A 27,234-nucleotide genomic window follows, 5' to 3' on the forward strand; every position below is an offset into this window, starting at 1 on the left:
TGTTCATAAGAACCCATATTTCTTTTTATTGCATTTATTTACAATCGTGTTAACTTTAAGAGTATGATTACTTTTTGTTCAAAGTTCAAAGTCTGAAAGTGTTCTTTCCTTGTTCAGCTAAAATCTGTTTTATTTATAAGTGGCAATGTACAATTATTTGTTACGTCAAATATCCTGCCACAATTTATAAAAAAAATAATCGTTATTTTTGAATTGCAGTCACATGTTTTTTTTTGTGTGTAGAATTCTGTTCTTTTTTACACCTCAAAAACCTATCTCATATTCAAAGCTATCTAAGATATCAATAAGCTAATGTTGCAGCTGAAATGTTCTCCACATCACAAGACATGATATGATACCATCTTTTAAGCACAGTAATTGTTTGTTGTCCCAACATGTCAGTAGAACTACGCAGAAGTGCTTGTCTATGGTAGGAAAAGCCTGTGTGTAAAAAAGCGAAGTCTGAACTGAAGCTGGGTAGCTGGTTTTAGTATAGTACTGGTGCACCCCCGGTAATCTCAGATGCACCCCAAGGCATTCTGTTCTGGAACCGGGCCTGGTCTGAAGTAGCCTAGTTACCCGTAGGTGTGGTTTGGGCGTAACGTCCAACAAACCAATGAGAGTGCCAGCTCCCATCCCCTTTAAGAGCCATGAGCGCATTTGAATCGGACGAGTTGATATTTTGACAGCGCGTATGCAGTCTCCGATGAGACAGATGCACATGAATTTCAAACTGCAAATGGCTCAGTTTATTGACAAATAATATGGCCTAATTCACACATGGAATAAGGGGTTTTCTTCCACAACTTCAGAATTCTCAAATAAATTTCGGCAAAGAAAACGTATATGATATAACATATGATATGCGGTAACTGTGGTTCTATTTAATGATATACGCAATACATTATAAACATTGTTTCTTATCAGCATTGTATCCTATCCTAATATGCATGCGTCCCCGCGGTAATAGACATTGCCATTGATTGTATTATGCGTTACGTGTTATAGTTTGCGTGTGTTTAAACAGAGCACACACGCGCGCCCGCATTCATTCATTCTTTTTAACACTCACTCGCGGTAAAACAATGTTTTTCACGATCAAATACTCATCAATCCTAAAAGTTATGGGCATGTAGGCCTACACGATGTCTCTGTCAAGAAAATATGTGTTTGCTGTACGGTGTTTGCAGATGCATTGATTTAAAAGTACAACTTATTACCGCTGCATCAGCTGTTCTTTCCCAAATAATTTACCAAGAATGTGCGGCTAGGTAGATGGGAGAAGCAAAGTGTATGCGCGAGGTGCACAAGCAATCCGTATGCATCGCATGCGCATGTATGCATGCGCCCTTAAAATAGCATCTGAACAACGCGCCACTGACTTTAAACCAGGTATTTCCTGGTCAGTAGCGCAATGGTATTCAGAGACGGCAAAATACCGTTTGCGCCAGAACACGCCTCCTCCTTCCGCCGAACCGCCCCTTGGGGCGCATGATAAATTCCTAATTTACCGGCGAGTGGCGGTGGTGGGAAAAGAACGCTCTGCGCCAGTTGTAAACGAGCAACGACACATGCGCCAGTGACTAAGTCACTTGCGCCGGATGCATGATAGGGCCCATAGAGTCCTTAAAATTCCACCGACGTTCCCCTTCCTGCCTCAACGGTCGACTCTTCCACAACAGGAGACATTCCACTGAGTCCCGTCTCATTGGGTCGTTATAATAATAATAACCTGACCACCTCTCATTGGCTGTTAAATCTTTGACTGCGTGCACATGCCTCACTGCCTTGATAGGAGTGTCCTGACTCATTACAAAGAGAACTGTCATTGTTTGCAGGAACTTGGATACAGCTGATACAGCAAAAACTCGGGTCTGCTTCACATCTTCCCTCCGATATCAATGTTGGTAAGTCTTAATTGTATGTTCACGGCCGTGCCTATGAGATCGTCCACTTGTACACCTGTTTTTAGTTTTGTTCTGGATAAACAGCTGTTTGGACAAGTTTCAACACGTTCAACGTTCACGCTTGAGTGAAAGTCAGGTAAAGGGGCACAGGTGTGTGTGTGTTTATCCTCACCTTTGCCACAAAGCATTCAGCAATGGCCACAGGGTCTGTGTTACACCTTTCAAGGTCATGAAGAAGGTCCCTGTAATTGCATGGCGACACACACACAAACACTTGCATTAAAAGTCAGGCCACGAGCTCTGCTCTGAAGAAAGTCCAAATGTTCACATATTGAAATAGGTCATTGCTGCTATTGTGAGGGGGGTGAGTGTGTGTGTCAACAAAAAAAGTTGCATTGTGTAAGGTAACCAGTTTCTAAAGTGTTTTCTTTTGACCGATTAGTAAAGGGTACGATATGCTAGATTTGCACTACACCTGTTAAAGTGGTAGATGTCCTGGATGTTTCCAAACAGAGAACCTTTATTCTCAGCGTTCAAAGCCAGGCGAGACTGGTTACTGATACACTCCAGGTAGTCCTAGAATCAAACACACACAGAGAAAGAGACAGAGACAGAGACAGAGACAGAGAGAGAGAGAGAGAGAGAGAGAGAGAGAGAGAGAGAGAGAGAGAGAGAGAGAGAGAGAGAGAGAGAGAGAGAGAGGGATGGGTTGTGAGTGGTGCACATCAAAATGTGTTCAAGAATATCCCATTGATGATACTCATTCAAAAGCGACTGTATGACTAGAGAGACACACACACACACACACACACACACACACACACACACACACACACACACACACACACACACACACACACACACACACACACACACACACACACACACACACACACACACACACACACACACTAGTTTCAGCGCCATTGTACGAAATGGTCCCCAGTCAAAGTAATTTACCTTTAATTAGGCCAATTATGCTGCTTCTGCTTTAAATACAAATAGCTGCTGAAGCAAAATTTGTTTTTTTTTCTTCCCCATATGAACTATAATTAGGCACAAACACAGTACTTTTCATTTGTCAGCGGTAGGTCTGTTCAGCATGACAAGAGAAACACGGGCTCAGCTCTCAGTCCCCCTTATTACGGCCTCCATCTCAGCCAATGACAAGTCACGGCAACTGGTATCTCCCTCGGCCTGGCAGCCAGTGGAGAGCCCTGATGGATCCACTTATACAGGTCACACAGTGATCTACACCGGAGTACAGTACAGTACATACGGTACTCTATGTACTGTACTATACTCCGTGGTAGAGTACTGTATGTACTGTACTGTCCTCCGTGGTAAAGTACTGTATGTACTGTACTGTCCTCCGTGGTAGAGTACTGTATGTACTGTACTATACTCCGTGGTAGAGTACTGTATGTACTGTACTGTACTCCGTGGTAGTAGGCCTACTGTACTCTGTGGTATACTCTACCATGGAGCTCCCTCTGCAGTCCTCCCCTGTCCGTTTGCTGCTGAGAACAAGTCCAGCACATTCAAAACGTTCAAAGACCAATTGATTGTTTTTCATTCACCAATTGAAAGTGATTTTTTTACAGCTGCAGAAATGCATCCATTTGTTTTTTTCTTAATTTCTCCTGCTTCAGTGACAAGCAAAGCAAACTAATAAAAGCCTCAGTAGTTGTCTGTCCTGACAGATGGGCTAAGGACTGATAGTCTATTATTGCAGGCACCTTTTACAGCTGACAACCCGGGTCAACCTCATACAACCACAGCTTCAGAGGACTGGATGCAAATACATGGGTTGGCGCATGTATGAAAATGTTTGCTAACACACACTGACACACTCACACAAACTGCCAAACACAGGACAGAAAATAGCACTTGGGGCAAATGCAGCTAAGTAGCTAGCTAACCTGCAGCGTAATTGTTTTGCAGACTGGTGTCTGAAACCTGAGCATAGAGTTCATGACTGGACATGTACAGACCTGGCCCCAGATTATTTAAACAAATAAACATACACTGCTATTACTGTGAGTACCTTTGTATTAATCAGTCCCTCCAGTAAAACGTGATTATGCGATCGCATAATTCAACGCAGAATTAGCCAGAGTCTGCATATTCATGCGGGGGCCGCATTTTTTCAAATATGCCGCACTTTCACTGCATAAATTGCAGATTTCCGTGCAAAATATTCGGGGCTTGAATGATTTCATAATCTCCGCATTTTCATTGCAAAAAAGTCACATATATCTTAGCAGAAAGTTGAAAAATGTTGCGTTTACTTCAAACAAGAGCAGCTGTTTCCCCCTGTTACCATGGGAACGTTATGATGTGCCGTAATTACGCGACGTGAACGTCATCGAAAAAGCCCCATTTTTTCGCAAGTTCCCATCATTTTTGCAAGTTCCCGCAATTTCATCGCATAAAATTGCATAAATATGCCGCATATTTCTTCGCATTTTTTAAGAAAACGTGCCGCATAATCAAGGATTTTTGGCCGCAACAATCACAAAAAAACACTGCATTTTTCTGGAGGGCTGATTAATAGTACATTGGATTGTATGTTGAGAGGCTAAGTGAGTGAGAGTAAGAGAGAGAGAGAGAGAGAGAGAGAGAGAGAGAGAGAGAGAGAGAGAGAGAGAGAGAGAGAGAGAGAGAGAGAGAGTGTTTATAACTGTTTATAAGTCATTATAAAGTCCTGTTTCAGATGAATGATCTGCAGACCTTCCCTTTGGCTGACGATGTATTGGTTAAGCAAGATGGAGAGAGTATATTATGTAAATGTATATTCTGAGAGGAGGAGAGAACCTATTCCCATCTTGGGAATGCTCCGTTCAAAGGGCAAGACCAGGGGTTTGGGTTCCAGCCTAGTGATAGGGAGCCGCAGCGAGGCAGGGTTTGGGGTTACAGCGTGGGTAACCATGAGGGGTCAGGGTGTGGGTCGCTCTACCGTTAGGAGCCAGACGTGTGACAGGACACTTCATTGGCCGCGGGTCACCGACCTGACCTGGTATGACCCCTCCTCTCAACACGCATGCTGCTCTGCCTGGGAACAAGGATGGGCCAGTGTCCAGGTGACATGAACAAACACACACACGCCTCCACAGGTATGCATTAGTAATGCCTCAACACACAAGATGATCCCACACAACATATGCATATGCTATATGAAAATAAGCTGAGCTAACACCTGTCACCCGTTACACACACAAGGCATCAGACACAAAGTCTCTCTCTCTCTCTCTCTCTCTCTCTCTCTCTCTCTCTCTCTCTCTCTCTCTCTCTCTCTCTCTCTCTCTCTCTCTCTCTCTCTCTCTCTCTCTCTCTCTCTCTCTCTCTCTCTCTCTCTCTCTCTCTCTCTCTCTCTCTCTCTCTCTCTCTCTCTCTCTCTCTCTCTCTCTCTCTGATCATAGGGTTGGTTTGAATGACACTGATTGGCCCCTCATTTAACACAATAATCCAGTGTCACGGAGGGCTGGAGGCACAGAACAACTAAACACCATCAACAAAGAGAGGGGAAATAAATAAACTAATAAAATAATGAAAGTCAACAGTCTCTCTCAAACCCACATTAACCCACTGCATCCTCCCACTCATCTAAATACACGTGAACAATTTAAACATACATTGATTTGTTTAGATGTTTAGATGATTGATAGAAAAATACACGTGGAACTGATTCAGAAGTGCACGTTCAGATCCCGGCGCTGGCATGTGGGTTTACACTGGCCACGCCCACCTCACTGACAGATGGAGCACAGGTGAGCCGAAAGGAGTTGCGGTAAATATTTACATTTTTTGCAGCCACACCCCCTGCCCCCCCTTGCGGGAACCAACGGGCTGGCAGGATACGGGGGGAGGATAGGGGGGGAGGGGGGGAGAAGGGTGGGGGGGAGGGTAGGAGGTGATGAGTTCCTCCCATTAGGTGGCGATAACAGAAAGCTAGATAATATGGCGCTGGGAGGAAGGCTGGCTGAACACTCAAATGTCCCCCTAAAAGCCTTCTTGTATGGGGGGGGGGGGGGGGATATATTGACTGGCCACTGGCCTGGCCATTGCTGTTAGCCGAGCATTGCAACAGCTGATGGTTGACCGTGTTAAAGTAAGGGAAGGGCTGTACGGAAGTGGAAGCATAGCTGGAGGAGAGCAAGTGTGGTCCATAACGGGGTGGTCTGGCTGGCTAGAAATAAAGGTGTGTGTGTGTGTGTGTGTGTGTGTGTGTGTGTGTGTGTGTGTGTGTGTGTGTGTGTGTGTGTGTGTGTGTGTGTGTGTGTGTGTGTGTGTGTGTGTGTGTGGTCTACCAGGGGTCTATTCCACATGGAGGAGGACTAACGGGGCGTTAAGTGCAGCTCCTCAGCTCAGCTCAGTGTTTTCCTACCTACTTTAAAGCACCTTTATCTCAAGGCTAAACCCCTCCCAGCTTCTCTCTCTCTCTCTCTCTCTCTCTCTCTCTCTCTCTCTCTCTCTCTCTCTCCTTGTGCCTCTCTCCCTCTCCCTCTTTCCCTCCCTCTCCTTGTGCCTCTCTCCCTCTCCCTCTCTCTTTATCATTTTGTAAGTATCCCTTTCCTCATTTCCTCCCCCCGTCACCCAGAGGAAGAGAGGAAGAGGACTGAGGGGAGAGGTGGGGACATCGATCAGGGCTGACAGGCTATGGGGAGGGAGGGAGGGAGAGAGGAAGGAAGCCGTTTCTATGAGAACCCCCTGCCACCCTCAGCCCCCTCACTGCTCACCCCCCCAAAGCCTAGCCTCCCACCACCATCCCATTCCCATCTCTAGGGAAGCTGATCGGCCTTGTTTAAGTCTCCTCCGAACCCCACACACACACACATGCTGAGAACGAGGCGGTAAAAGGCACACATCATCAGATGTACACGCTTCAGGCTAGCAGAAAGGTTTCCTGACACAGCCCATGTTAACTGTGCATCCGTGTCCCATAACTAAACCCTATATCCTGAAAAACAATACTAACAATACAAAAACAGTAATATATCCAAAAGGGATGTAGAATAGTGGCTGCTGACATGGAGGGGGCTAATTCATTGAAAGTATGGTTGACTTTCATTCCAGGCCCTGAACAAAAAGCAACGCTCAGACACTAGGGAATAGGAGCCGTGTGAAGTTCATGTCGTTTTGTGTTGTCTGAACAAATGTGCGTCTTGTGACTATGGTGTGCGGGTTACACGTACTGTAGGTGTGTGTGTCTTCCCAAATGTCTGCGCTATGACTTGGCGTCTCTGCTGGCAACACAAAAGCCCCGGTGTCAAGTGTCCATGGCGAGTCCCCACCAAGCTAACCTTACAGCATCTACAGGTTCACCGAGGGACCATGCAGAGGCCGCCACGGGGGCCTGGGCCCGTGGAGCAGGCCTGTGGACTCCGTTTACCATCCTCCTAACCCTCCATCGACTGTATGTACTGTACTATACTCCATCGTTTGCATTGCAAGTGGATGCAGGTGTATCAGCTATAAACTGAACGTTGCTCTTTGTACATTTTGTGAAGGCTACTTTTCAATAAAAACAATGATCACCAAAACCTGCAGCAGGACCTCTCTTCCAAAGGCCGCGGTACTGGACGGGTTTATTTAAACGGGTTACTTTTAAAGAGAGCTCAAACAGCTCCTCTGCAAACGCATGCACACATATGCACTCAAAGCCTCATGGAAAACTCTGAGTAACCTTCTCTGCCACAGGACTCAGCCTCTCGGTTCTTTTCTACGACACCCGGTGAGGTCTGGGCGTGTGCCGGCCGGGCCTGTACCTGCACGATGCTGCGCAGGTCCTGCACGTAGGTGCGCTCCGTGTCCAGGATCTCCTGCACCACCCGGTCCACGTAGGTCCTCGGCCCCTGTGTGCCGGGACCGCCCCGCTCCGCTACGTCCGGGCTGAGCTCTGGCTCTGAGTGACCGGTGGAGGTCTGCCCTCCCCTAGTGTCATGTTTCCCCGTCACGCCGATGCTGCCGCCGCCGCCGCCGTCCCCGGCCTCTCTGTGGGCCCGCTCTCCCTCCCCCTCGGCGTCCCGGCGCCCCAGCTGGCGGGCCGGGACCAGCTCGAGCCGGATGGCTCCGGAGTCCCGGTCGACGGGCGCGGGGGGGCAGGGCCCCAGCGCCACCGTGCGCCCGATCAACGAGCAGTGGCTGTCCCGCGACGAGGCCGACGAGGACGTGGAGCTGTAGCTGATGGGCCGCTCGGCGCTGTCCGGGGACGAGTCCATGCTGTGGGCGGAGCAGTAGCGCAGCGGCACGTGGCGGGAGACGGGGTAGGTCAGCGCCGCGCCACAGACCGGAGGGATCTCTGGGAGCGGAGGCAGCGCATCAGCCGGGTAGTTGTAGTCATCTGGGAGGGAGACAGCGGCGCAGGGATTAGAAAAGGGCTCAGTCTACCGGTTAAAGTTTGGGGTCACTTAGAAATGTCCTTATTTTTTAAAGAAGAGCAGTGTATTTTTCAATGAAGATAACATTAAATTAACCAGAAATACAGTCATCATTGTTAATGTGGTAAATGACTATTCGAGCTGGAAAAAGCAGATTTTTAATGGGATATCTACATAGGTGTCCAGAGGCCCATTTCCGGCAACAATCACTCCTGGGTTCTAATGGGACATTGTTTAGCTAATCTCGTTAAAAGGCTAATTGGTCATTAGAAAACCCTTGTGCAATGAGGTTAGCACAGCTAAAACTGCGGAATAAAAGTTTGAGTTTTCATGGAAATCATGAAATTGTTTGGGTGACTTCAAACTTTTGTACGGTAGTGTATGCTTCTAACACGTCCCAACGATGTGAAGTACATGATTGTCTTGAGCTCCATAGACCGCTGCTGGTAAACAAAAATGTTCTTCTGTGGGCTGGGCTTAGGGTGGAGGCAGTGAAATCCCTGAATGCTTGACTTGGCTCAATTTTATCAGAATATGTCCAGAATTGAAACTTGGATTGGAAGCATGATTGTTTACCCTAGTTATCTTCTACCAGTTATAAAGTGCTTATTTGTAGGACTTGAATTAGGTATTTGATTCAACTTGAGCACCGAGTTCTGTTTTTAGCTGTGGTAGTGAAGAGTAGTGTCAGAAGTCTACACATAATCTAATAAAGTGACCCATCCTTACCTAATCAAACCATAAGAAAGCTACTTAAAATGGCAATGAGATTGGATTATAACCGAGTATGGTAGAATAACGTCTAAGGAGAACAACCATTATTTAAAAATTAGATTAAGTCACGGACCTCATCACGGTATCATAAAGGTATGATTATTTTGAGACTATGCTTAACAACAAATTAAGAACAACAACAAATGAACGCTCCCGATAGGAGTCTTTAGTGACATTCATTTGCAAAAGCACCTTCATGTTCAAACTAAGTGTGGACCATTGCTGTCGATTCCTGTTGCTCAACTCTGTGACAGCCCTACTGCCGACCATGTGAGGCCCAGCATGAAGCCTCTTAGACACAGAGCAGCTCTGTCCTCAGGCCGTGCCCACCTCCACCTTCACACTCAATACCTCCCATTAGAGGCCATTCAATTGACCGTTAAATGTATTTACTACAGTATTAGAGGTACAACACACCAGCCATTCACTACTGTCCAGCGGACGGTCAGTTACTGTAAAGCCATGAGGAGGAGCCTGCCTGAGTGTGTGTGTGTGTGTGTGTGTGTGTGTGTGTGTGTGTGTGTGTGTGTGTGTGTGTGTGTGTGTGTGTGTGTGTGTGTGTGTGTGTGGGCGGGCGGGCGGGCGGGCGGGCGGGCGGGCGGGCGGGCGGGCGGGCGTGTGTGTGTGTGTGTGCGTGAGAGATAGAGAGACTGAAGTAACAGAGATGAAGCCCAAGTGCTTTAAAAGACTTGATTAACGGTGTAATTCTCAGAATATTCCCCCTTTTCTCTTGCACACATGACTGGCAGGCACTATTTATGTGGGAGAGGAACAGGTTTGTGTGTGTGTGTCTATGTGTTCCTGGATCCATTGTGGTAGGATAACCCACTCCCAAAAGCCCCCCACAGACACACTCGTGCTGAACTCAGACCCACACAGGCTCAGCATGCACAGTATCGCCCCTCTCCTATCTTTCTTCCAGTCTTGCCTTTAAAAGAATGCCTGCTTTGATGAGGCACACATTGGAGCAGAGAGGCAGGAGGAATGAGGGCAAAGAAGGGGCACAGCAGAAACCCCCTCTAAAGTAGTGGTTGGGAGTGGGGTCCACAGTTGGCCATCTTTAAATCAGAGCCAGAAACAGATCCAGTTTCCTACGGGATAGCATCGCTGCTGCTGCTAGCGCTGCGGACTAGTCCTCCCGGGGCAGGTCTGACATCAAAGCATCAGAAAGATCACTCGCTCGCTCACATGCAGACATAGACACAGACACATTCACACTCACAGCCACACACACACACACACACACACACACACACACACACACACACACACACACACACACACACACACACACACACACACACACACACACAGCCACACACTTCAACACCATGAAACATGAAACGTGTAATGGGCTCCAAGGAAAAGCGAGGTAGCAGCTCAGGTGCTTGTGCTGCGACGGCAAGCTCCCCTTCTGTGGAGACTACTGCCGCTACTGGGGGTTGGCGGGGGTTTTCTTTTGAGTTACTGTTCTTATTGGTTTCTGGGGCCTTCCAGGGGTTTTATGAGCAAGGCACCAAAGATCCTCTGCCATGGTATGTGGCCCTCAGGTAAGTAGGGTCCAATGTGGTTGATTTTAACGCGTCGCCTCATAATCAAACAAAAGAACCCGACTGTGGGTGTTAAGGGTTGATTGTAGTTCCACGTTCACCCAACGCAATGACCACGCAGACACTTCGACACAGTCGTGAACCTTTATGGTTCTGCGCCGGACCAATCACAGGCCTTGCTGCTACGTCGCCTCGCTGTAAGGTTAACATTTTTGGGAGGCGCACGTCAGGCTTCCGGTGGACGCAAGGAGGGTCGGTAAGGACGTAAGGGGTCCGTGACCCCCTTGTGTTGCGTGAACGTGGGACCATAATCAGCTCTTTAGTCTGTGCCCGTCCCGGCAAGAAGAGCAGCCGAATAACTGGAGCGTCCTTAACCACAGTGGGCATGCAAAAGCATTCATAACATATTACTTCTTGTGTGTGTGTGTGTGTGTGTGTGTGTGTGTGTGTGTGTGTGTGTGTGTGTGTGTGTGTGTGTGTGTGTGTGTGTGTGTGTGTGTGTGTGTGTTAACATGCATTTCTGCGTGTATTTAGCCAAAACTTTGCCCTTCCAAACCTGACCCACTTTTCGGACTTATAAAAAGCAAAATAGACTGTTGTGTACACGCACACTAACGTGCACACTAACGTGCACACACACGTGCACACACACTAGTGTGCATGCACACACCTCCGTGCGCATACACACTAACTTGCACGCACTCTGCCTCCGATTGTCTGTTCAGCCGAATGATTGCAAGCACACAGCTGACTGTTTAAAATTACACAACGCTAGACTAATAGCTAACTTAGAATCTTTAGGACCATTTATACATTAAGTACTCCAACAGTGTTTTTTGGTCACTAAGGATAATGAAGCAGCTACAGCGTCTGCAGAAGGCTGTACACACACCTGTACAGATACAGACACACACACCTGTACAGACACAGACACAGACACAGACACACACACACACACACACACACACACACACACACACACACACACACACACACACACACACACACACATACACAAGGGGGTCAGTGAATGCAGAGGAAAGCATGTGTTTTACTCAGACGTATCTGCAATATCAACAAAAGAGTGGAAGCATAAGGAGGTTGAAACGAAAAATACAGACGAGAATGGAAAAGTACAAATTAGTTAGTTTTGCGCCAGTCATACGATAGAAAAACCATCAACACGTCAGCAACACGCCCAATTGAATTGTTGTGAATTCTCCGGATCTCAGGTTCTCCGGACTCTACACTTGGGGCCTGGCCGGGTAAATTCTGGGTTACGTCTAGAGGGATGGATGCGGACGTTTGCATCGGGAGTGTATGGATGAATAATAATCCGGAGAATGTTACAGGCTTACTGTGCATGTGTGAAAGGCCTAGAGAAAGATTGCTCCAACTTTTGTTTGCCCAGCCCCTCCTTCCCACCGCCCTGCTGTATGTTTTGGGCACACCCTGGTAGTTTCCTGGGTAAACACACACACATACACACACACACACACACACACACACACACACACACACACACACACACACACACACACACACACACACACACACACACACACACACACACACACACACACACACACACCAGAAGGGAAGATGCCTAGGCTTTGGTTACATTTTGTTCAGATTATCTTCAACCTGATCCATGTAAATGATCTCTAATTATGTCCCTAAGCCTGCAGGTTGAGACCGCTTCTTCCTTTGTGTGTGTGTGTGTGTGTGTGTGTGTGTGTGTGTGTGTGTGTGTGTGTGTGTGTGTGTGTGTGTGTGTCTCGGCTGCCAGCCAGTGCCTTCACTACCTGCTTTCGACTGTTCCTTCCCTCACCATTGGAAGCACTTGTTCCCAGTCGGGTCAGACCTTTCAAACATACACTCAGACCAAGCACTCAGAGAACCACACTAAAGACAGCGTCACCTGTAGTGTCTGATATTAACCATCTGTTCTCTGATCCTTCAGGTACTTGGAAGTCACCAAATTAATAGGATTACATTTCAGAAAAAACACATGATCCTCCAAACACTATAATCTACATCATACACTGTGTTACTATGGGTTGGCCATGACAACATTTATTTAACCCGCTAATAATGCAATAAACCCCTTGTTTGACGCATCTCTCAGTCTCCCTCGTCGAAGGGAACACTGTACCTGGTGGTGAAACACAAACAGCTTTAGCACTGATTTGGACTGCATGTCAACCTTTCCCTATACACCTGATGCATATCATCTGTTGGCATGCAGCGGGCTCACAGAAGGTTCACCGATACAAACAGACACAGAGGAGTGGGTTTTAACGGCCCTCCGCAGAGACCTGGCCGTCCACTTCAGACTCCAGTTTTACGGCTGCCTGATGGCCCCTTTGCCCTGGAGAGGCTGGGGGGGGGGGGTCATAAAGATGCGGCCAGCTTTGCCCTGTGAGACAGTACCTGTGATTAAGAGCTTTATAAATCAAATTCAAAATTGATTTGTTTGGCCAGTAAACAGCCCAAAAGAACCAGGGGATACCCACAGAAGTACCCCAGCCAGCGATATAGGGGGACTCTGGTACCAGCGGTAAAGAGAGAACTCTGGTACCAGCGATAAAGAGAGAACTCTGGTTTAGCAGGAAGGGACTTCAGTAAGAACACATGAGATTACGCTGGGAATCCTAATCAAGAAGAAAGGTCATAGGTTTAGCTTTTTGAGCATCTCTTAAATAGATGCCAAGGTTCAAATTGGTGGAGCTTAGTGTTACCTTCTAATCGTGATGAATCCAGATAAGTGTCAAATGACATGTCGCCTGTTCAACTATAAGAATGACGTAGCAGAATGCATCCCCATTTATGAAACATGCAGCACCTATAGCAATAACTCCCACACCCATACGGCGCCTATTTGACCCAGAGAGGGGTTCTGCTATAGTTTGCTCATTGACATCCATAGTGTGGCTCGGTTCAGATAAGATCAACATGGCTGTGGTAGATGGGGCCGCTGCTGGACACCCTTACCCCCTCCTCCTCACCTCTCCGCTCACTGAATACACCCAGAGTCAGCTTTCATCCGTCAGATCTCACAGCACACACAAAAGGGACCTACCTACCCCAGCAGCGACACACACAACTTTCCTTAGCACATATAGATACGCACGCAAACACACACACACAAGCATAGACATCTTGTCACCTTCCACACTAATTCACAGACTTGAATGTATGGAAGTGTCGCCTGTCAGCTTGAAAAAAGACAATCAACAACACAAATAACAATGTTTCAAATGTATAAATCAAAAGTATCTCGTAAAGTTTAACTAATTGTTCTGATTTAAAAAAAAACGAACTTACAAGACAACAGTGTTATGATGTTAAAGAAATGGAAATGGAGGAAAAAAAGTCCACTCTGATCCCAGCTCAGACCCTCTCCAGCATGACATCACTGGCTGCCTGATCCCAGGACAATAGCGTGGCCTGTGATGTCCGAGCCTCTCCCTTCTCCCCCTCTGTCTCTGCCTCTCGCCTTCTCCCATTCCCTCTCTCCATGCTTCTATTCATTTCCCCTCCCTCATTAATCTTCCACCCCATTTTCCTCACTCACTAACATGGTTCAGATCATCTTATTTGGACACATGTTAACCATTTCGTTGAGAATCACGTCCACTGTGTCTCCTGGGACATCTAAAGATATTTTGGAAACTTATAATTTAACTCCCTTCTTTCCTTCACTCTGGCCTTCTGAGCTGATAAAAGCAGAGATATATTGCTACTGCTGTGACACACAAGCATCTGACATCAAGCATTCAGTCAAGGCCTGTTATCTAGAAAGGGAGACCAGAAACAGCTACTGCCTATAGATTACTTGCACAGATGCTGATTCCTACTGAGTAGGAAACAATTTTTTGCACTTTTTTTTTGTGTCTGAAAAAGTATACCAATCGATTACTTTGGTGTTGGATCTTCGCAGAAAGCCAAACTAACGGATTGATATAAGTTCCCTCCACCCTCCTGGTCACATGTCACACACAGCTGTGCAGACTGATCGAAATCAGATGCATTCAGGAAACCGATCTGGCTAAATCGCTGTGGAATGGCCTTTTTGAAAGTTATCAAGGATTGAAGGGTCTCTCTGCTGAAGATGTGACGTTGATGTGAATGGAAAGCCCTTGGTGATGGTGGCAGTTATCACAATGGGTGCATTAATGGGGGCCAGTTCTGTTGTCAATTAAAACACATCCTTAAAGAAGCATGCTGAACACACTTCTTTGTGGCTGCAGTTTCAGCGTCAGCAAATGCCAAGCTTTGTCTTGGTATATGCGTGTACATATGCACATGCAAAGGTTATCGAAGTTTGCATTTTGTGATTGTTTGGGTATGTGTCAAAATACCTTCACATGACATGTTTCCAACATCAGTAATTTGTAAAGCATTACCCTTAGTGACAACCCAGGTCTTAGGCTTTGACTTAACAGGGTCACGCAAACTCTTTGAGGTCATATCAGTGATAAGGGAGCAGGCAAACTAGGACATATGAAACTAACGGTGTGTGTGTGCGTGCGTGCGTGTCGCGTGCGTGCGTGCGTGTTGGAATGAAAGTAGGAGGACAAGAGTTGTGGGGAGAGGTCATCAGTCAAACTCCACCTGCCAACACCCAGTTCCATTTGTTCCTCTCATTCCCTCCTCGTTCTCGCTCTCGACCACAATGAGAACTGTCTGCTGTACTCAAAGTCCTGTGAAGGCCTCTCAATCCGCAACCACTTCCCAGACACTTCCACCCTCAGGTTCATCGCTCCTGCTCAGTTTCAAACCCCTTTGAAGTGACACAGAAGAAGAGTTGAAAGAATATGGTGATGTGGCCGTAGAGAGAAAACGTTTATTTTGGCTAGTGTGTGCCTAGTGCGGCGTTCTCCCTTTGGCGACACAATGAGGAGACGCAGTCTCGCCGTCTGTTTAGTAACGGTGTCGGGGGGACAAAAGGGGCCTCAGATCTTCACAAAACGTCTCTAATAAAGGGTCCCATCTTCATTTCTGGGAATTGAGACGCAGGGCCTGATCTGTAATGACGCTAAGGACCTTAAAATGTCACTAAGGATTTCACACAGTAAAAAGCAATAGCACAAAGACCCAATCACACACACACACAGACAGAGAGACAGAGAAAGAGACAGACAGACAGAGAGAGAGAGAGAGAGAGAGACAGAGAGAGAGAAAGAGACAGAGAGACAGAGAGAGACAACATTCCTGTCCTGCTGTCTCAGCCCTACGTCTCAAAAGCAGATGTTTGAAGCGGAAGGAACTATTCACAATAGTTACAACCGCCCCCACCCCAAAAAACTCAAGTGCTGCTCTACAGCCCTTGAGTCTCATGCAACAGTCTGCATTTCTCTCTTACTCTGCACATTAACACCTGTTGTCTGTCCAATGGGGTTTCTGAGATGGAAAAAATGATTTTGTCTCTGCACTGCTGAACAGTTTGTTTTCACTTATTGAGACTTTTCTTGCTGACCTTGTGCTCATCAACAAGGGGGGGGGGGGCAGAATGCCACTGAACCAAGAGGACCCCCAAGGAGGAGCCACTGTGGGAAAATCTCCAGCCGCAAGTCTACACCCCCTATTTTCGGACACATACACAACTCAAGTCATCGTCTAACAGTCACCCTAAAGGACACACGTGTGACCCTTGTTGCACCCCCCCCGAAAAAGAATGACACACTGGCCTCATTCTGTGACCTGATTGGATGTCAGCCCAGTGACTTCCCTTGGAGGACCTGAAATAGTCTAGTTGTCGGAGCTCCACTGGCTACTGCTCTACTCCTGTAACTGGACCGACAATATATCACGTCGAAGCAGGGGCGCCGCATAACGCACATGCTTGTTGGGAGAATTCTTCTTCAAGTGTGTACAGCCCTTTAGTGGCTCTTGTGCATTTCGGCCGGGGGCTAACAGGGTTCTCTTAGTGTACTCCTGCGGGGGTGTGGGGGGAGGGCTTCTATCACGGCACCTCCACACCAAAGAGTTCACTCTAAACAGTAATCATCCCCCGGTCCCTACACCCTCTGTGGGGGCCCGCCCCCCGGCCCACCACCACTCCTTAGCTGCTCTCATTTGGGTCATAGGCTGCGAAAAGCATCTCGGCCCTGCTGCCCGCGTGCCTCTGAGCCATGGCAGCAGCACAAGACCCTTCGAGGTGATGCATTGTGTCACAAGGAAAAACCTTAAACCCTCAAACCTGAAGAGAGTTCATCTCTGGCTTGAGATCGTGGTTTCGCGCTCCACAAGAAGTATAGGATTAATTACGCCAATGGCGTACGTCCATAGGAAAGTTTAGAGCGTGTATTACAAGCTCGCCCAGGACAACCCACAGACTATGTGTACATCCGAACTTTCTCTGTAAACTAGTAAAAAAGTTATAGGAGGTCTGCCAAAGAAAAGTTCGAAACGAAAAACAAAAACATCTCTCTTCACAAAGAGAGATGAATGGAAAATAATCAGTGTAAGCATTTAGATTCGGAAAGTATTTTTCGACAAATTAAGGTTTTGGCAGCAACTATTTCTGGGCAATGTTTCTAAATTCCCAAAATGTACTCAACCAAAAGAAATCAGGCAAAGGCAAACCGATGGGCTGTAAAAAGTTCCTTGAAGAGGAAGTGTGCATATAGATTGTTCCTGATTTTTTTTCATTTTTTGAAAGCCTCCATGTTAAGCCAGGTATCACTGGGATAGGCTCCAACTTACCAGTAGGCATGATGGTCAACACACACTAAACACCAGCAGGTCCGACAGCAGGACAACGACGGCAGGGCTGTTCTGTTTGAAGGAGTCCTGAGAGGATCACATATCCACATTTGTATTCCGAGTTGTATTCCCAAAGCTGGAGCATTCCTGGGAGAAGCATGGGGCCGTCCCGGTGAGTCTCACATTCTCTCAGATCTGTCTCATTCCTTCAGTACCTCCTCTCCGCTTGGAGAGACCGTGGCGTCCACCGCTCCAACACACAACACACACACACTGGTGTAGTCTGTGTGCCTGGCTGTGTGAGAGAGTCTCTCTCTCTCCTTCTTTCTTTTGCTCTATTGATCCCTGTGGTCTCCGGCTCTCTCCCTCTCCCTCTCCTGACTGCTGTGCAAAGAATCCCCTCTCTCGGCTGCCTGACTGTCTTCCAGCATGCCTCAGTTAGTCGCTCGCTCACCACTGGACACGCACACAACGCTCTGTGTATGCGCTACCATGTATGTATGCATGTGTGTGTGTGAGTCTCTAAAGTGTGCAAGTGTGTGTTTGTGTCAAAGTGAATGGCCTCTGCTCCCTTCCCGCTGTGTTTCCCCTCCCCCTGTCTCCTCCCCCCTCTCTCCCGCAGCAAATTACAAGGAGTGGAGAGTTCCACACACACACACACACACACACGCAGACACACACACACACACTCTCGCTCTCCTCCATTTCTTCTTCCCTACCCTTTTTTCGTAAATGAAACTTTCAGGCGGGGACCAAACTTTGTAGAATAACATTCACACACACACACACACACACACACACACAGACACACACACACACACACACACACACACACACACACACACACACACACACACACACACACACACACACACACACACCTATAGTTGATCAATGTAGCGGATCAGACAAAGGGTCCTCGTGCCCTGTGGTGCACCGTGAGTCTCCTATGCAGCCATTGTGCTCGTCTCTCACACCGCGGTAGCAGCGAGGTGTGGTGTAGCCGGACAGAACCCAAAGACCTCGCAGGACATATTGAACACAAATAATGCACCCGTAACACGTGGTCAGCGCTTCACTGACCATGAGTAAAAAAGGGAAAAACAAAGCATCACAACAGTTCAAGGCCTTCTGAGCCCCGCATAGAAGCCCTGCAATTAAAACATAAGACTTCTGTCGTACCATCTCAACTTCCACGTATACCAGTGAGGTCCCACACGTTGGGGACAATGGGACCACGACGTCCCGCAATAAAACAATCTGTGTGTTTGACTCTATTAGTGGTCTTTCTTCAGAGAAAAGTTGGCCTGGTCGCATTCTCCACGCTCCCCCTTTCCCGCACCCCCATCTCCTCAGAAACACTACCATTCTGCGGACCAAAACAATGACCCAGACCCCCTGCACCACCACACGCACGCACCCAACCAGCCCCCAGACCCACACACAAACACAAGGTTCACCAGGAGCGTGACCCCTCTCTCGTAGGACTGAGGGCCCAGTGACCCTAAAAAACCCCCGCTCTTATTTTCTACCTCCAGAAAACCCCCACTCTATAACGAGCCTCTCTGGCCGGCCTAATCAACACCATCAAGCCAGGGGCGGACCGACGATATATATGCATGTCAGTTTGCATTATTTTGAAGTATTCACATAGTAATTTGATTTCAGAAGTTGTATAATCTTGCACTCACATTGTGGGCTGCAAAGTATTTATGGATGAAAGTTGTCTGCAGTCTCATGTTGCCCAAACTCTGTGTAAGTTACATTTACATTTAGTGCATTTAGCAGACACTTTTAACCAAAGCGACTTAACAAGTAAATAATATCTCTGATCGACACATATATCGCTGTCTGTACAGAAAGGATGTTCATAAAACCAAGTGCCAAGCTCTAACAATCGCTAGGTAAACCCATTCCAATGTTTACACCAAAGATAGCTAGGATAAGATGCTACACAACTAAGTACTATTTTTAATTGCCAGGACATACAGCACACAATAAGTGCGTACATTAAGTGCCAGGACGTACAACATACAATAACCATATATGTATGTGAGATAAGATGACGGACTGCTTCAACAAACGCCATTGAATAGCTCTATTTAGAAGCCTCCACACACACACACCACATTCTCCAGCTCTGTATTTCCGCATTCCCAGATCAGAGAAATGTAACTGCACTATACCAAGGCATACGGACAAACACCTCACTGCCTTCAGCTTAGTGTATCTTAGGGTTGTTTTTATTTGTGTCGCTTTCAACCGAAAATGGCGCAGGTGAAGACATAGCAATGGGGGTTGCTATAACAACAGACTAGGCGTCTATCTTAAATTGGAAAGTGGGCCCAAGTGGGCAGAAAAAGAGAGCGGCAGAGAGCTTTTTGTCAATAAACCACTTAATTCTTCATCGACACTCAGGCAGTGTGCAAACAACCACAAGAGCCACTAGGTTCATGCACGCTCTCCACTTCTATGTATACACACACACACACACACACACACACACACACACACACACACACACACACACACACACACACACACACACACACACACACACACACACACACACACACACTTTTTCAAACACTAGCTGTGAATTCCAACTTTAAAGTTCCAAAACCTCTTAAAATGTCTTCCGTCTGTTGCATACCACTGTTTTCATACAACTATGGCTCCATCAAGTATAAGTTCATCGTTCTTAAGAGCATACACTTTAAGGAGGAAGGGGCTGGGAAACCAGCATAAGACCCATTTGTTTCTTGTTAATGCAGTGTGTGTATGTGTATGCGTATGTGTGTGTGTGTGTGTGTGTGTGTGTGTGTGTGTGTGTGTGTGTGTGTGTGTGTGTGTGTGTGTGTGTGTGTGTGTGTGTGTGTGTGTGTGTGTGTGTGTGTGTGTGTGGGTGTGTGTGTTTCCTTAATGGCCTTCCTCATTTTCCCAGCTGTCCACGCAGTTCAAAATGAGGGCCACATGTTTCTATGGCAACCTATATAAGAAGCTGGGGGAGTGGAGGGGTTGGCATGAATGTTAACGAAAGCCCAAAGGAGAAAAAGCAAGCAGAGGGCGACAAAGAGAATGAGAGGTGGCGCTCAGAAGGAAGAGTGTGTGGTGACATGACGGAGATAGACAGAGAGAGGAAGGCAGTGGCATTGTCTCTCTCTCTTGTCTCTTCCCTTAGAGAGAAAGAGAGAAAGAGACAGAGAGACAGAGAGACAGAGAGACAGATAGACAGACAGACAGACAGACAGACAGACAGACAGACAGACAGACAGACAGACAGTTTCCCCCTCCCCCTGTGACCCCATCTGTCTCTGTCAGTTGCAAGATGGATTGGTCATCTGGACGTAAACAAACTAAAACACACACAAACACTCTTGTCTTTTCACCATATGAAAGACTGAGTGCCTCCTTGTGTACTATAATGAAGACTCACTCTCACACAGTTGCCTCAATTTAATGGATTGCTTTGTGAGGCTCTACTTGCTTTGCAATGCGGCTATGCAAAGTGATATTGATGAGAGGCTTAGAGTGATACATTTGAATGATGAATACAAACAACACTTAATGACGCCAAACCTACAGAAAGCAGAGCCAGAACCAAAATGGCTTCCCCCTTCCTCCAACCAGACAAATACAACAGTACCCATCATGTAATGTTTGCACCGCAAAGGATTGAAGACTCAATTGTCAAAAGTTCACCTAGACTCTGCATAGCCATTTACCTTACCCCCCCCCCCACATACCTTAGGTTACCCACTTACTCACTTATTGTATGTTGTACGTCCTGGCACTTAATGTACGCACTTATTGTATAGTTATAATACTATTGCTTAGTTATAGTACTGAGTTGAGTAGCATCTTATCCTAGCTATCTTTGTCGTAGACGGAGAATGGGTTAACCTAGTGACTGTTAGTGCTTGGCACTTGGGTCTTGAACATCCTTACTGTACCGACAGCGATAAATAGTTTCACCTTCTTCTGACAAATATACTTAATGTAAGTCGCTTTGGATAAAAGCGTCTGCTAAATGCCCTAAATGTAAATGTAAAGGGAGGTCCGGCGGCAAGAGTCGACCCCATTAGAAAACTGAGCGGGAGAAAGAGAAAACGCCATAATGCATGACACAACTGTTTGGTATTCAAAAAAAGTCTGTGATTCATGCATTATCACACATCAGTGGGATTGTGTGTAAACAACATTAACATGATATGACTATTTTGCTTTCTACATTCACGGTCACCCAGGTAGATACCACTGAGAACTAGGGGATTTACACTGATCGCATACCAATACAAAAAGTAATGCTTGAGGAGAAGACTTAACACCACAGAAACAATCAATCTTAAAACAGAAATCAGAGTTGTACAATGTCCGATGAGCAAAAGCACTGATATTTGTTCTGGGTGTCTGAAAAACGAAACCACATTTACTTATTCTTTGAGTGTAAGTTAGTTGCACGTGTGTGTTACTGCATGTGTGCGGGTGTGTGCGCACGTGTGTGTGCATACGTGTGTGTACGTATGCGGGTGTGTGTACGTGTACATGTGCATGTGTGCAGGCGTGCACCCATGGCGGATGGACTGAGGAAGCTGTGTTTAGCCTCAGATTAAATTGCGGGACAAAGGTCCCTGGTGCAGGAAAGGCGCACTGGGTTTAGGCTCAGGGAGGGGCCGCAGACATAAGGCTGGGACTGACCTCTGGGTGGACAGAAAGGCTCCGTTTACCTCCACGGATCAATCTCTCCACTAGCCATCGGGCACTCCTCATCAACTGCTCTTGTAATTTTCCTCATTGGTAAACACGACAAGAACTCTCATTATGCAACAAATCCAGATACTCCAGAGTCACTTGCAGTAGTGAACACATGTACGCACACACACAGAAAATGAGGAGACACGCAAAGGTGTGTACATGTTCAGCGACGAACCATAACATTGAAGACCATTGGGGTTAGAAGATATAAGTCAAGATGAATCTCCCATTATTTCTTGATAAGATTCAGAATTGTATCATCTAACACTTGGTCAAACTTACCCAGCCATACAAAAACGGCTGTTCAAACAAGTGGCCCTGCTAGGTCCTATAATATAAACTCAACGCACACATAGGTGAACATTGTAAAAGGGTATTTGGTATAATGGACTGTTGCTGGTGAAACGAGAGCCACCAGTCTAATAGCTGAGCTCTGCCCGAGCGTTTAATTACAACAGTGGGTCGGTCTGCCATTACCCTAGCGCTGAATTGAAACTTTGGACAGAGTAATTGGAGGTCGGACTGATCTGGCTGCTTCAGCCCACTGCAATTACCCATTAATGAACACCAGAGATGTTTTGGAGACGATATAGAATGGGAACATTATGAGCCTGGACAGGCAGAAGGTCAGTACAGTATAAACCATAACCCCTGAGGAACTGAAGCTGTGGCACAATTTAAAGCAAAATTTAATCAGAGGATAAGGTGTTCCCCTGTAGGAGGACGTTACGGAAAAGAAAAGTGAAAACACAACCTATGATGACAACAGTAAATGGAACAATAGTGGAAATAATAGATAAAAGTATAGTATAATAATAATCTAAGTCAGGATAATAAGGAATCAGTCCTTGGGAACACGCAGAAATGTTAAGTATGACATGGCACCACAAAGCAAAACAAAAGCCAAATTCCACTCACCACAGAGAGCCTGGGACTAGCCTGCTGTCAGACGCTGGTACCCCAGTATCCTTTCACCAGTTAGTCCCATGTCCAAAGTATTTGGAGAGAAAATCAAACAAAAGAAACGTTTCGTTTTCTCATACACGATGAGAACCATGCGAGGACAACGCTCGGAGAACATCAGATTGTAGTTCTGGGCTGGAATCAGGACAACTGGTTCCGCAGTCCACACCTCATTGAGGTCAGTTCACACAGAGATTGGAGAGTGATTGGAGAGAGAGCGAGAGAGACAGTGAGAGTGCGAGAGAGAGACAGCAAGAGACAGAGAGAGAGAGAGAGAGAGAGAGAGAACAGATGGAAACGGAAGGCAATGGAACACACTGCCCACTGGGAGAGAGGGAGGGAGGAAGGGAGGGAGGGAGGCAGTGTGTGATAGAGAGGGATAGCGAGCGAAAGACGCAGGTCCTAAGCAGCCAACTTCCTGACCAATTACTGCAACAACACTACCTTACTGCCTTCTCTCATCCCATCACATTTTGTCAAATATGCACACACACACACACACACACACACACACACACACACACACACACACACACACACACACACACACACACACACACACACACACACACACACACACACACACACACACACACACACACACACACACACACACAACCTAATTGTCTCTCTCCCTCCCCATCTCCTCGTTCTCTTTACAGGACTGGTGGCAAATCAATGTGGAGCACCACCAGCACTACGGGCCAATGACAGAAGCCGCCACTGAGAGAAGAGGTGTCAGTTCAACACTGGCAACAGACGGGGCAGAAAACTGACCGGAGGAGAGAATGGGTGGAGTCTGGGAGGGAGAAATCTCTTGACTGGTCTTGTCTGACCCCGTAAAAACACAGAAAGCAGTAGGTGGCCCTGCATTAGCTCCCAGGGGGTCAGCTCCAGGAGAGATCCTCAGGCCTCCCACCCCCTGCGTATCGGCGATTTATCGCTTAGCATCACAGTTCAGAGTGCAACCTGCTGCGGGCCACAATGGGTGAGTGCGTACATGATCAAAAACTCATATCTTTGGGGGGGGGGGGAGTCATTCTGTCTGTAATACATACATAACTGTGTGTGTATTTGTGTGGGAGTCATGAAAGGCATTGTTCTGGATGGCTGAGAGCCAGAGGAAAGCACCCTCCACCACAGCCAGCGGGTTGTCGTTCCTGCCCCCTGGAGCAAGGCTTCCTGGGACTGATAGAGTGCCTCACGGCCCCGCCAGCGGTCACACTTGCTACTTCCATGTTTTTGCTACTCTGCAGTCATCAGCAAACATAAAACCAAGCTCAAAACTGTGTTGATGCAGTCTGTAGATAACAGCATCCGCGTAGAGGCAAAAAGAGACAAACCAATTGTAATGCATCAACATGCGTTGAAAAGTTCTACAAAAGGACCCTGACCCATTTGGTAAGGGCTTATAATCTCGGAACAGCAACACAGAGAAAAAGGACCTACAATGTGTGACCAGAGGCCTTTGAGCATGGCCCTTTAGTCAATGAGCAATGCTTTGGTGGATCAGCCAGCTCTGTCTTAACCTTTTTAACACACATCCGAGCTCCGTAGAATAACAAGCACAAAGCAGCCACACGGACATCGCAGAGTCCCTTTTAAACCAAGGCTGAGGGGCTGCCGTGCATGCTCAGCGGGTTTCAAGAAGCTCGCAGTGGCCTCCTCAGAGAACCATGCTATGGATGGTGGGGTGGTGGTGGAGGTGGTGGTGGTGGTGGTCGTCGATTCCCTTATGAGAAGGTGAACACATTGGACACTTTAAGATTTGTAGCTCATAAAAACAACCGTGCCGTAATTCCAAAAAACAACCGTGCCGTAATTGAGACAAACCAGGGCAGGAAGCAAAAAGGAAAAATGTAATGCCTTTATACCAATAATGGCCTGCAACTAATATACTTAAAGGGGACATATAATGAAAACAACACTTTTCCTGGGATTTGGGGTAGGGTGCTCCCACACCCACAAACTTTGAAAAAAGTCTGTACATGATTTTTTGAGTGAGATATGCATTTCTGAAAGTACCCTGTCTACAGTTACTAAACGAGCGAGTCAGTTTCGACGCCCCCTCCTGAGTAGGAAGGGGGCACAGTTGAATATTACCTCCCACTTCCCTACTCCCCTCCAATCAGAGCATAGCTACGATTTTGTGGATCAGCGGACGAGCAGCTCCGGCGGGGGCAACTCGGCGGTAGCTCAGCTCTGGGAGTCCCTTTCTCTGCCGGCGGCACCGCTGGAGCTGCAGGACTCTTCGGCAGCGGTTCGGAGGAGCCATGGAGAACAAAGGGATGGTAGTCCCGGAGCTGAGCTGCCGGACTGCCGCCGAGCAACCCCCGCTGGACTTTTCAGCTCCCGGAGGACTGAAGCTTTCCGACCGCTAGAGCAGCCGGAAAGCTTTGGCGGCAGTTCAGCTCCCGGAGTACACTGCCGGAGCTGCCGGACTGCCGCCTAGGCGGCTTCGACGGCGGCTGTCAAGGCCGAGCTCCCTCACTGTGAACAGGAATGGGCCATGTGGGTGAGCACATGTGTGCCACACGAAGTTAAAAAGCAGAGAAGAGGTCAGACCTGAGCTACCCCTACCGGACATTTCAGCTCCCGGAGTACACCCGCCGGAGCAGCCGGAAAGCTTGAGCAGCATATCAGCTCCCGGAGTACACCAGCTTCAGGGGCACTCCGGCAGCTTCGGCGCAGGGCGCTCGGCGGCAGTTCGGCATCTCAGCTCCCGGTGTATAAACCCTTTCTCCTCCATGTCGCGGTTCATGGACTTCAGAGAGTCAAGGCCAAAGTTCCTTTCCCCCAATTCTTCTTAACCATCCCCTACTACGATTCTTTACTTGTTGCGAAAGTGCCAGAGACGTCAGACGCAGTCTTTATGATTCATAATATCATCCGAGACACACATAGCTTTTGGCCGTGATATTAGATATAATATTATATAAATACCCATACATAATATTATTATTATTATATTATATTTTATAGATATAGAGCTCCAGGAGTCCGCAAACGACAACAATCCCTTCTCCTCCATGCTGTGGTTCAGTCTGACAGCTCATTGGTCAATGGGCAGCAGCTCATTTGCATTAAAGCTACAGACACCAGGAACAGTGCATTCTGAAGGGGCTGAAACAGAGGGGAATAGCGGTAGGCGAGATTTCTTTAACTAAACGCTATTTCCAGCAAACAGCATCAAAAACATGTTTTCTGGAACTCAAATGCTATGTTTACTTGTTGTGAAAACGCCATAATATGTCTCCTTTAAAAACGAGTAAATTGACACAGCAGAGGTGAATAAATAAGCAACAAATGAGCTATCAGTACATTGGTCTCGTTTCTTAGTAATTTCATGTTAGGTACTAATTGACAGATGGTGGAATCTACTAACAAAACAGAAGTTATTGCAGATCGAGCAGAGCCCTAGAGAGGAGGGGGAGGGCCACTAAGCAACAACAGGAAGAAACCTCCCAGCCATTTCCTCCTGTTGTTTACGGATTGACAAATTAAAACAGGACATGACATCGCCTGGGAAGTGAATCACCCAGCTCCGAGCCCTGGTCATCAGCGTCACCGGCCATTACACACGTTACCGTTATCTCTCCGTTTGGCGACTTCCCCTTGGTCATCAAGCAATCACCAAGGGAAACAATGGCCACTCCATCAAAGGCTCTGGCTGGACAGCGTTAATGAAAAACGCTGTACAGCACTGCGTTTCCTAAGCACTGCGTATATATGATGGTACTCCAAGTCAGTCCGACGTAAACGTCTGTCAATGAGCAGGCAGCCCCATGTATTAGGTGACTTTAGAAAGAACACACCCCTGTTCTAATGTTTGACGTGACGCTAGGCGACTGCCGAGCTCCCTCACTGGGAACATGAATGGGCCATGTGGGTGAGCACATGTGTGTCACATGAAGGTCAAAAGCAGAGAAGAGGTCACACCTCTGGGCAAGGGCAAAAGAAAAAAGAAAGACCAGGGTTCCAGTGGAGTCTGGGCCTGTGCCGACGTGTAGGACGAGTAAAACATACAGGGAAGGAATCAGTATGGGCTTATGGTTGTCAGTCCCATGGGATCAATGATGCCCGTGTACTGGACGTCAGGCCCGCTGCTGCCTGTGTGTGAGGAGTTTGAGCTCATTAAAGTGTGTGTGTGGGGGGGGGGGGGGGGGTCTGGTGGTTGGCCGGCTCCCTTTGACC

General features: G+C 47.3%; 1 protein-coding gene across 2 annotated transcripts in view; it reads right to left on the reverse strand.

Moving 5' to 3' along the window:
* LOC115534044 (pleckstrin homology domain-containing family G member 1) overlaps positions 1–23,587 on the reverse strand; it is a 44,622-nt gene extending 21,035 nt beyond the window's left edge. Inside the window, exons 1-4 of one of the 2 annotated variants that reach the window (XM_030344626.1) lie at positions 22,996–23,587; positions 7,676–8,250; positions 2,383–2,483; positions 2,080–2,149 (exon numbers count right to left, since the gene is read on the reverse strand). In XM_030344626.1, coding sequence (XP_030200486.1) covers positions 2,080–2,149; positions 2,383–2,483; positions 7,676–8,128 — 624 coding nt within the window. In that variant the 5' untranslated portion in view covers positions 8,129–8,250; positions 22,996–23,587. Of the gene's footprint in view, positions 1–2,079; positions 2,150–2,382; positions 2,484–7,675; positions 8,251–17,322; positions 17,900–22,995 lie in introns of those variants that run through there. The other variant, XM_030344625.1, reaches the window with a different exon arrangement.
* Positions 23,588–27,234: the final 3,647 nt, after the last annotated feature.

The sequence above is a fragment of the Gadus morhua genome, chromosome 21 (assembly GCF_902167405.1).
Source record: "Gadus morhua chromosome 21, gadMor3.0, whole genome shotgun sequence".
Lineage (NCBI taxonomy): Eukaryota > Metazoa > Chordata > Actinopteri > Gadiformes > Gadidae > Gadus > Gadus morhua.